An 11,203-nucleotide genomic window follows, 5' to 3' on the forward strand; every position below is an offset into this window, starting at 1 on the left:
TCTCATCAAATTGTTGTTGTTTGCTTCTATCACCTGTAGAGAATTACATGTATTTCATCTTTTTGACCAACCTGTTCCTAAAAGTCAAAAGTCTCTGTACTTATTTTTTGTATGCATCCGTTTTATATTGCTAAGCTGTTCATGTATTTTTCCTTTTGTTGAAGCAAGACAAAACATACAACTTAAAAAATATATATATATTCAGGCTTAGTTTTATTCATTTGTTGTGTACGGAGATGGAATTAAGAAAAAACAAACTGGTTATATAGTAAATGCTAAAAATTTCAGAACAAGTATGCTATCTATGTTACTTGGAATGTAATGGTTGTAAGCATTTTTATAAAAATATAAACTAAGAATAATTATGGTCACTAGTAACTTTCCTCTCAGAGGGGGAACTATTTTAGAATAGTACGTCAAACACATGTACTTTGGTGGTACTCAGATGAAGATTTTTGATTCCGGACTATGTAGAAGGCCAGTAAAGCACTAATGTTTGATTTGATGCTGGTTTTGGTGCCATTTTTGCACTGGACATTTTGTATGACGCCAGCTTTAGAGCAAAGTAGAAGCCAGTTACTGTCAGAATAATCTTCATATGTAAACTTTAAAATTTCACTTGCCTGTTCCTAGCTGAGAAAAGGAGTAGGTTAGCTCGTTTCAAAAGGGCTGCATTGCATTCCACAAGTCAGTACAGTAATTGCTTTTTCAGGTAGAATAACTAACCACATCTTATTTGCGCTGAACACAAGTTGTTTGTTCTGAAATATAAATACATTTTCCGAAAACCTGTAGAGGCTTCTCTCGCGCTAAACTTTTGTAATTGGTATCTCTTTAAATACTGCGGAGTAATATATTTAGGACAACTACTTGGTGCCATTTGAGTTGCAGGAAGAACATCAGCTAGAACAAAACCACTAAAATCTTGTGATCAGTGGTTCTGCAGCTGTATAACTAGTTTAATTAAAAGTATGAGCTATTTGAAATACAAGTTAAGACGACAGTTTTAGATATAGAAAGCTACTACTGTCTTTTAACTTTGGAAATAGTTGATTTGAATCGGCTCAGAAAGCATTCACTCAGGAAAATATTCCCAGTTGGTACTTTTTTACCAAAAAGTTATGGTGAACAGAGTTCATGTACTTTTACTGATGCTTCTCTGTAATTCAGTGTGAGGCCAGAGGTTTATTTGAAAGCTGCAAACAAAGGAATTACCTTAATTCTGAACAAGTGAAATACTTACGTGTCAGAGGCAAATTTTTATTAAGAACAGACACCTCAAGTTGGAGATGATGTGTGAAACTTCAAGAACGTTATTGCTTTCATAATTCATTTGAAACAGCTTTGATACATCTTAAATAACCTGCATTTGTCACCATTCTCTGACCTGTTGATCTTCTGTATGGATATACAGTTCTCAAAAGGAAAGAGCGCATAGAAAATGGATAGGGGGGGAAAAAAGCCTTAGTAGTATGCATCTTCATTGTAAAACATGGTGTTTTGCTTTGTGCTTATCTTCAGTGAAAGTCCTCCTCAAGCTGCAGAACTGTTCGTGGCGGATGCAGGACTTAAGCTGAAGGCCAGAGGGGAGTTGGCAAGGATCTAGCTTGCAAAACATGCAGCAGCAGCTCTGACCTCCGTCCTCCCAGGCGGGAGGCGGTTCGCCCGGGCTCTCCGCTCCACCCCCAGCGCGGGAGCGGCGGGGGAGCCTGGCGCTGGCCCGGCCCTGCGGGGACGCGCGGCCGTTGGGTCGCGCTGCGAGCGCGCGCGGCCGCCCCCGCTTCGGTGTGGCGGGCCCGCCAGAGGGCGCGCGTGGGCCCGCTGCTGTTGGGCGGTGACCGGCGGCGGCCGTTGCCGGGCTGGTGGCGCGCGGCGTGGAGGCGGAGGGGGCGATGGCGGGGGAGGAGGCCGCTGCTGCCGCCGACGCCCCGGATGCGGCCGGCCCGGGGCCCGCGCAGCCCCCCGTCGAGGCGCGCCCCGGCGGGGGAGAAGCCGGTAACGGCGACGGCGGCGGCTACGACGGCAAGTGCGTGTTCTGCAGGATCGCCCGCCGGGAGGAGCCGGGCACCGCGCTGCTGCCCTGCCAGGTGGGTGAGGGGCGCTCGGGCCGCGGCGGCGCTGGCCTCTCTCCGGCGTGCTGCCGGCGGGGCGGGCGCGGCGGAGACGCCTGCCCCCGCTCCCGTCGTTTGCCGCCGCCCTTGCTGTCCTGACGGTGCCTTTAGCGCTGCCCCTGCGGGCGCCGGCGGCAGGTCATCGCGCTGCGGGGCCGCCCCAGGGCGTTTTGATGCGCGGTTGCTGTTTAAACTTGTTAATGAAGAAGCCAGTTGCCGTCCCGATAAATGAGCGGCGAATGTTAAGCTCAGTTGGTGGAAATGGACAGACACCCCTAAGCCTGCGGGGCTGGGGCCCGGCTGGAGGGGCTGCGGGCGTAGACAATAGCGTCAGGCTGAAACAGAGCTAGGCCCTAGTGGCTGCAAAGGTGTAGGCACCTGCACGTCTCGCCTTGCTCCTTGTATTTTTAAGAATGTCTGTAAATCTTTGTGTGATCACCTTTATGTTGCTTTATGTTGATAATAATGGAGTATGAAATAGTTTTTTTATTATTTTTAAGAGCCACATTCTGACTCTCAATGCTTGTATAAAAGTCTTTATATGAATTCCTATATCTGAGGTTGTCAGCACCAAGATGTGCACAGATGGCAGAGCTCAGGAAAAACAGAAAAGGATGGAAGGGGTTAAATTATAAGAATTAAAGATCAAACCTGTAAATCACCGAGGTCATGTCATATGGGTTCTCTCTCTCAGGCTGTGTCTGTTTTCAACTGATGAAGGATGTCACTTGAAAAGACTGCAGTTCTGGGGTCATCACATAGTTTTGAAGGTCGTCTTTTATGCAGATAGCAGTGAAACATTCATCAGAAGGAAGGAAATATCTTGTCCTTTTAAATGCTTCTACAATAGTAAGAAATCTTAAAGTAGTCATATAACAGGTGTTTTTGATGTTAGATATTGAAGAGTCCAGAATGCAGAAAGGCAACTGAAATAACAAATGGTGCTTGTAAGTCTTTTTGCACACAGCCTCCAAGATAATTTACTTCGATGTAACTATGGAAAAAAATATGTTGCAATTCTGAGATTTTTGCTAGTTATTTCAGATGTGATATTAAGTATCGCACTGGTGTGGGCAAGGACTTTGTTGCCTAATGTTTGTCAGTATCCTCATCCTGACCGATTTAATATGTTTGTGTTCTCTCCCAGTATGAAGACCTTGTTTGCTTCAGAGATATCAGACCTGGTGCACCCCACCACTATCTGGTGGTGCCTGTAGAGCACATGGGAAACTGCAAGACACTTAAGAAAGAACACATACCTGTAGGTAAGGCTGCCAGCACCTGTTAGAATGCGTTTAACATGGAGGAAAATAATTTTGCACTCTGTGTTGCTACAGTGTTTTGTCAAGTAAATCACAACTTTGAACACCATTTAGTTGTGGATGGAAACTTAGAATATGAATGGCGTGAGTGAGTATAAGAAAGGACTACTTGCTGGAAACTTCCATGGCATATTTATGTTATTCTAGAATAAATTATTTAATTCTGGGGTGAAATTGTAAGCAGTTCAGTGTATTAGTGCATGTAATCTCTTCTGTTTCCGTGGAGTAGAGAAGCCTCTCCAATTTATTTGTACTACTACCTCATTTTTCTAAAATATACATGTGACGCTTCATCAGGTTTTTGTAGGTATATGTGCAATCTTAAATTATATATTAAAAATCTATAAAATATGTTTATACTGCCTTTCATAAAATGTTACATTATCTTTCAGGAAGGAAGAAAAATGAAAGAGAGAAATGGTGTTCTAGTAAACCTAAAAAAAATTTTTTTTAAAGATAGAACTCTAAAATATTGAAACTATGATGTATTGTTGATGAGCTTTTCTTTCTTATTTTAACATTGTGCTGAGATTATTTATTTCACAAGAATTGTTTTGATTAGCTGATGTGTTGAGTATCAGAAAAAAACTGCAGCCATAAATGCATGAACAGGTTCCACCTTAGTGAAGATTATAGGTGATGCAAGAAAAGAGTTACAGTTGTGTGTTGCAACTTCTTCAATCACTGTGTTTCTATTCTAAATGTAGGGCAATTTTCTCCAGAAACAGCTTTTGTGTGTATTTGGCTTCAAAACAATCCCTCTAGGCTTTTGCCTTGAAGATTTTATCTTAGAATTGCTTCTCTTTTTACTGATATAATGAAAAGTTTGTCCTTACTAATAGGACTGAGGGTTTTTTAATTATGTTAGTTTAAGTTGGTATACCATCTGTAAAACATTCTAACTTAGAAATCCTTGTTTTTGTGTACTACCTTAAAAAAGGCTTAAAGAAAAACATCAGGCTGCACAGTCCCTAGAGATGAAAGTCATGTTGCTGTCTAGAGGTGGTAAACACTGTAATGTGTGTCATATATGTAAACTCTATCATTCTGACCAACTGATATTTGCAGTTTTTCTGTAAGGTGATACCATGGCTTTGGCCACAGTTGCTAGAATAATACCACACTTACAAGCCTTGTGATTGTGGAAATCAGTGACATTGTTTTTCATGTTGCTCATTGTAGTAAACTATCTGACAATCTTTGTTTGATTCCGATTAGCTACAGTATTTGTATTTTATTGTAAAATGCATGAGTTTGTGTTCTCAGTGTAATCAGTTCATTGAAGTTAATATTTGAAGATTTTGTTTCTGAGGAGCAAAGACCTTTTTCAAATTACTTGACCTAAAGACCTACGGTGCAAATGTTAAACACTAAATGAAATTTATTTGTATTTAATAGTGAAGAAAATGATGGAAGTTGGAAAAACTGTCCTCCAACGAAATAATTTTAGTGACTTGAATGATGTAAGGTATGTAAAGGAAGCAGTCTGTGGATATTGAATATGGTCTTTCTTCTGTGTATACTGAATACTTTCTTGACTTTCCAAAATGGTATTTTAGAGATACTGGCAACATCTGCAGTATGATCTATTGAAGGAAGGGGGTTTGGATTCACTTACTGCATGACTTCTCAAGTAGAATGTGCTGCTGTTGGGTATAAACTTGTTTTTTCTGATGAGTTTTTAGTGCAAATTTCCTTGCAAATTTTCTTGTAACTCTGAGATTCTTCTCCGTGTGTTGGGGATGGAATAGCACTTCAAACGAAATATCTAAAAGGCTGCTCATTAATTATATGCTGAAAGTATGCTCCAAAGTTCTAGATACCATAACAGAGGTAAACTTTGTCCTATTTGACTAGGGCACTGCGTTGTATTTCAGAGTGATATCTGCATTGGTTTGATTACAGTGCTGCACCCTACAGTTTAGGGCAGTGTACTTAGTAGTTAAACTATTTTAAGCTATTTCTAAATTCATTTGCAAGTGAAGCAAACTGAAACATAATTTAAATATAGTATAGGAAGATGGGCCATTCTGGTTAAAATATAGGTAGAAGCTACTTTTATCTAGTGACAGTTGACTTTCTAGCTGAAAACTAGATTTGGTATGTTTAAGGTATATCGTGTTAAAAAAGAGGATTTAAAAAAAGAAAAGTGTATTTTAAGGGCTGAGATGTGAAGGAAGAGATTAATGGACTTTAAAAAAGGTGTCTGGAAAGCACAATTAAAAGAAGGGACATGCTTTTGTTCATGCCCTTATACAAAAATAAAATGTAATGATTCTGACATACCAGGCTAAAAGCTAAGCTCTTAACTCAGTTGATCGTGATAAATAACTTACGATGTTCAGCTTCTTTCTGAATTAATATCAATATTTTAACTTGTTCATTTTCCTTTTCTGAAGAATGGGTTTTCACTGGCCTCCGTTCTGCTCGATATCCCACTTGCATCTTCATGTCTTGGCTCCAGCCAGTCAGCTAGGATTCTTATCCAGACTGATTTACAGAATCAATTCCTACTGGTTTATTACGGTGAGTGTAATGCAGATAAGTCAGTAGCTTTTAAACTGCAAGCTGAAAATATGCTATCTTTCTAAGAGTTTAACTGTGTCCAAAAATTCTTAGAACAATGATTTTTGTTATTGCTATAATTAATTTGTAAATATTGCATTAACTATTTGAGAAAATGTAATGGGAAAATTTAATTTTATTGTTCATACTTATTAAAGGGAATAGAGTGACATTAACATTAACAGCGAACAGTTTTGGATGTAATGTGTGGCTTATGTTAATATGTTGTACTGAGTTGTACTCAGGTACATTTTATAAGTATTTGTTATTTATTGTGGAAAAGGATACATTGGAACATAATGGGACAGGTATTGTATATACCTTGGTTAATCCAATTTAGGTGAAAAACATGGCCACCTAATGGCGCTTATATCAGTTCACATGAAGCTTTTCTCATCTTGTCTCATCTCATCTCATCACAGCAGCAACAAGTGTCTGCTTTACAAAAAGCATTTTGCTAGCGCTGCTATCTGTCAGTAGAGATTAGAAGTGAGACTGAACTGGCACAAACCGACTAAATTACTATTTGAAAAGTTTTCTCTCCTTTGAGCATCAATGCTTACTCTCACTGCTTAGCTGAAAAAGCAAAGAACCCATCCTTGCAATGCAGCTACACCATCCTGGTGTCACTGGACAGCCCCAAAACAGATATAATGAAAAAGAGGTGTATCTCATTTCAAGAAGAATCTAGAGAGCCTCTTACTCAAAAAAAAAAAAAAAAGGCGGGGGGGGGGGAAGGGGGAAGAAAAAAAAAAGGCAAGCTTCTTGGTGGCACCTTGTTGGAGATGTCATCCAGGTCCAAACAAGCAGATGTGTCTATGCTGTATAACATCACACAGGTATTTGGCCCTCAGATTAGTATAGCTGTGTAGTTACACTGCTTACTGTTCTGGGTTAGTCAGGGATGTCTGTACCAAGTTTAGTTATACAATATAGAAGTACTTCAAGAGATATTTTACAATATCCTGTTAACAAGTTGGAAATTATTCTTGATTTTTTTTTTTTTACTATTTTTAATGGCTTGAATGTGGTATTTGTTTAAGAATGCAAAGTAAGGTTGATATAACAACTTCATTTTCAGTTCCTTTATTCTTTTTCTAGCTTTATTTCCAAATAAACCACAAGAGCTACTTAACTCTGTTGTTCCTATTGACGTAGCTGATTGTGTGTCTGATGTGTGTATTAAAAAATACTAGATTTAAGCTTCTCACCTTTTAAGATGGTTCCTTTGGAGATATTAATAAAACCTCAAGGACTAGTTTAAGTGAGAAGATTAATTCAGTGAGACTTGACAAAAAAGGTTGAGAGTAATCTAAACTGATTTATTTTAGAAATGTCCAACTTAGTGCCCATATGCTGGATTTAGTCTGCCAGAACAATGACTTCTTTCCACCCTGAGCCTTTGTGAGGTCTCTCAGCTGGTACTGTCCTATGTGCAAAATGTAACTGCCCCAGTTACGTGGTGAATGCATAAATAGCCATATGATGAGAAAAGTATGTGTGGGCATGGTCACGTAACCAAAGAATGGATGTATATCTAATGATACACGTTATATGTGTATATAATAAAATGTGTGTGTATATAATGATACACATATCTAATGAACCACATATATGAATACACTCCATCTCTCACTAATGTGAATTGGTTAAGTGACTGGTGTGCAGCACACTGTGTGAGAAGAGGCCACAATGCGCTGTTCTGGAATTTCCCACGAAGTGCTCCTCCAGTTCTCGTAGCTCAGTTGGTCTGATCACTGCTGTCTTCCGAGGTCTTTAAAATCATGCTTCTTGACTTACTGTTTCTTTGCTCAAACATACTCCAGCTTTCACAGTTTCTTTTTCCTTTTCTGATCAGCTAATAAGAGTTTGATAGAAATGGTGAAAAAGTCTGCAGTTTAAAACAGTCGTTGTATTTTACTTCTGTTCTATGCTTTGTCTGTGTAAAATGAGAAGTATATGCTTTCTTCATCCTTATCACTGGTATTTTTTTAAACTGGAATTTTCAGTAAACTCAGTAACTATGTAGTTAATGCATTGCTTGCTTTCTTTCATAGGCTGAACAACTGATCGAGCGACTGCAAATTGAAAATGCTGCCGGTTGAAAGCACATCTAGTTCTGCATGACAAATAAGTTTGGTTCTTTGTCTTTGAGCTCTGATTTAAGGTTGCACAGTTTGATGTTACTAATAATATAACAGGATAAAAAAGCTTTAATTCCTTATGAAGAAATGCACACAAAGAATTTGTAACTGTCAACCTAGTTCTTGCAGTCTGTGTACTTAAGAAGTCCATGTACCTCTCTGACAGTGAGGCAATGTATTTTAATGATAATTTTTTATTTATATACATGTAGTGTACATACATGTACATATACACACATGCATATACATACACAAATGCAGACTACTTTTCCTATTAAAACGCAGGGTATAGCAGCAGAATGTATTTGTAACTAAGGCAACAACAGTTACTCCTAGCGGCATGTACATAATACCAAAGGGAATGTTTGCTGTGGAATCTAGATTTTTATTTTAAAAATACATTGTTCTGGGATTGCAAGTAACATTTAAAACATTACGTTTCCATTTACTTTGTTAGTTATGCCTAGCTGTTAGTAAATACATTGCTAAAGTGCACTACTGATTTTTCTGGTGCTAAACCACTTTAATATATTAGCTCTCTTATTTGCATGACAGTGACATAGTAAATGTTAATACAATGTGTTCGAGATGTGTTCATGCTATACAATATAGAATATGATTTAAATGTATGTGTAAGTGTTCGTATGTTGGATTTAAAAGACTGTTTCCCTCTTATGTGCACAATACTTTAAATTAGCTACTGTATGTTTACAAAGAATGTGAAGAGTTCAGAGAATTGATTTAATATACTGATCTTCTGCATGACAGTAAAAGAGAAAATCAAATTTTGAGATTATGCTGATAATGGTCTTACTGGAAGCCACTTGGAGTGTGCCAATATCCTGGCTAAATTTGATTTCTAAATGAAGTCACAAGAGAAATGGGTCTTTAGTGCAGTGAGTATGTGGCAGGCTTGCATAATAGCTATCATCTGATTTGAACTTGGAATAGCAGAGACTCAGCCCAATACTGGAACATCTATGAATTGTGTTCTGAATTGCTTAAGGAACTTGCTTACACTTGCCTTTAGTATGATTCTAACGAGTGATGTTAGTGCTCTGTTTTTCAACACCATCTTAAGGCAGGCTGTTTGCAAAGCAGAAATTCCAGAAAACATAGAGTGGATTTTATTCGTTTGCAGAGTGTATCTCTTGGTGCCTAAATAATCAAGTGTCCTTGGCTGATACTTTTAGATGCAGCTAAGGTGATGATGGTCTGCTGCACCTGCAAGCTTCCCTGAACATAATCTTCTCAGTGTTTTCCACTGATCCAGCACCTGTTGCCTTAGTGGTACAATGTATTGTAATATTCATACAGCAAATTGTACATAATATTTCAGAAGGTTCACACCACTCTAAACAACAACATTTTCTACCCAGCAGTTCACACCTCTCTTTTCCATAAGACCTTGTTCCTAATGTTTTGATATTCTTATTAGTGGACACTCACGTGTAATTCGCAGTACTTTGTGAGTTTGATTTGTAACTTTAGCTAGGAGGAGTGTGAATTAAAGCCACGAAACTTTGACTAATTCTGTGCAATAGATTAGGAGGTGTGAATTGGCTCCTAACTTGATGAAATACTTGAACATTAAGATCTTTCAAGAGTTAATACTATGTATGTGTGTTCTGATTTGTAGTTAATATATGTAACTGTACTTAACTGTGATACGTAATATTTAAGGTACCATAATGAACTGTTGTCAAAAAGGATTAATAAAGAGCAAATACTAATCTTGGAATCTTAGAACTGTTGTCAAATGTAAACCAAAGGAAACATGAAGGTCAATTTTTAGATCTTTTAGCTTCTATAGAACCACTGAAGTGCAAAAACAAGCTAATTTTGGTATGTTGACACTGTTAAAAGTGGGAGCTTTTATGGGAGCTGCTGGGAATTAAATGCAGGGTCCAGCAGGTTAGTATGATTTTACTAGGGGTGGGAAGGAATTATGCACAAATTATCCCCGTTTTCAGTGTGTATTGGACTCCTTATCTCTGACTAAAATCAATTACATTTCAACTCCTTTTAGCTCTGAAGGACTGCTGCATATAAATAAAGGTAAGCTATAGCTCTACCTTGTATATTATTACTTTCATAAATTTCTGTTACATTTGAGAAAAGTCCACTAATGACTGTAAGACTATAAAGGTAAGATCAGGATATAATCTAGCTTCCAAAGCTTTTGTTGATGAACAAGATGGAAAGCATTCAAATTGTCTCTGACGCTAGCAAAAAGCCCTCAAACCAGCTCAAATAGGAAAGTGCAATTATAAATGGAGCCATGTTAATTACTGAGATGAACAGTAGTACTCAGTATCTCATTAGTGCTTTCCAGCAAAGAACTGCATTCCATTTCCCTTCTGTATTGACAAGTGTTCTTCCTGGGCCCTGAAGATTTTTTTTTTTTTAATTAGACCAAGCAATATTTTCTGAAAGTTCTGTTCTAATACTTTGAGTATGTGTGAGAATTGTTGGCCATCCTCTGGAAAACACAGTCGGCAGACTCCATTAATGATGTTTGCCCTCTTCTACAGCAGCCTTGTAACATGTTTTTAAAAATGCCACCATCTTTTCTGGAGCATTCCAATGAGCAAAGGTACTTAAAAGACTTTTTCTTGGAGAGTCAATTTACTGCCTCTCAGCAGTTTTTATTCTTGGATGTGTGTAAGAGCCTGAGAAGCAGAGTAAAGTTGCTTAGCCACTACTCATGGGTCTGTTGTTCTTTGATCCAGTAATAGCAGTCCTGGGAAAAGCAGCTTTTTGGACTACATGTACAAGCTTTATTTGTACTCTGTTGCTCAATTGTTTTACATAAACTACCAACCTAATGCAAGCCCAGAGAATAATGCTTTTATGCTGAAGTACTGCTTGCCCCTTGAAAGAGTGAAGCAGAGAAACATACAACATTGTTAAATGTAAAAATAAAAAGTCTTGAAGCATTTAACTAAGAATAGTATTTTCAGTGTGATTAAGTCGGTAATAGATCTTCAGGCTATTCGGAAGTCTTCTTAAGCATGGGTTACAAATAAAAGCATAAAAATGGGAGCATAAAATGATGAAA

General features: G+C 38.3%; 1 protein-coding gene across 2 annotated transcripts; it reads left to right on the top strand.

Moving 5' to 3' along the window:
• Positions 1-1,780: 1,780 nt before the first annotated feature.
• Positions 1,781-9,883, top strand: HINT3 (histidine triad nucleotide binding protein 3). Of its 2 annotated transcripts, XM_026105023.2 has the most exons (5): positions 1,792-2,087; positions 3,259-3,376; positions 4,832-4,901; positions 5,833-5,959; positions 8,056-9,883. In XM_026105023.2, the coding sequence occupies exons 1-5, from the start codon at positions 1,893-1,895 to the stop codon at positions 8,101-8,103; spliced, it is 558 nt and encodes a 185-aa protein (XP_025960808.2). In that variant the 5' UTR covers positions 1,792-1,892; the 3' UTR covers positions 8,104-9,883. The 2 variants fall into 2 exon arrangements, with proteins under 2 accessions (XP_064365019.1, XP_025960808.2); XM_064508949.1 differs by lacking the exon at positions 5,833-5,959 and having other exon boundaries at positions 1,781-2,087.
• The last annotated feature ends 1,320 nt before the right edge of the window (positions 9,884-11,203 follow it).

This window comes from Dromaius novaehollandiae, chromosome 3 (genome assembly GCF_036370855.1).
Source record: "Dromaius novaehollandiae isolate bDroNov1 chromosome 3, bDroNov1.hap1, whole genome shotgun sequence".
In the NCBI taxonomy this organism is placed as follows: Eukaryota; Metazoa; Chordata; class Aves; order Casuariiformes; family Dromaiidae; genus Dromaius; species Dromaius novaehollandiae.

Bases quoted from the DNA above. Each gene is read 5' to 3' on its own strand.
- HINT3 (XM_026105023.2), top strand. From the start codon at position 1,893: ATGGCGGGGGAGGAGGCCGCTGCTGCCGCCGACGCCCCGGATGCGGCC. The intron at 2,088-3,258 runs GTGGGTGAGGGG...GTTCTCTCCCAG, and splicing joins CCGCGCTGCTGCCCTGCCAG to TATGAAGACCTTGTTTGCTT. The intron at 3,377-4,831 runs GTAAGGCTGCCA...TGTATTTAATAG, and splicing joins GAAAGAACACATACCTGTAG to TGAAGAAAATGATGGAAGTT.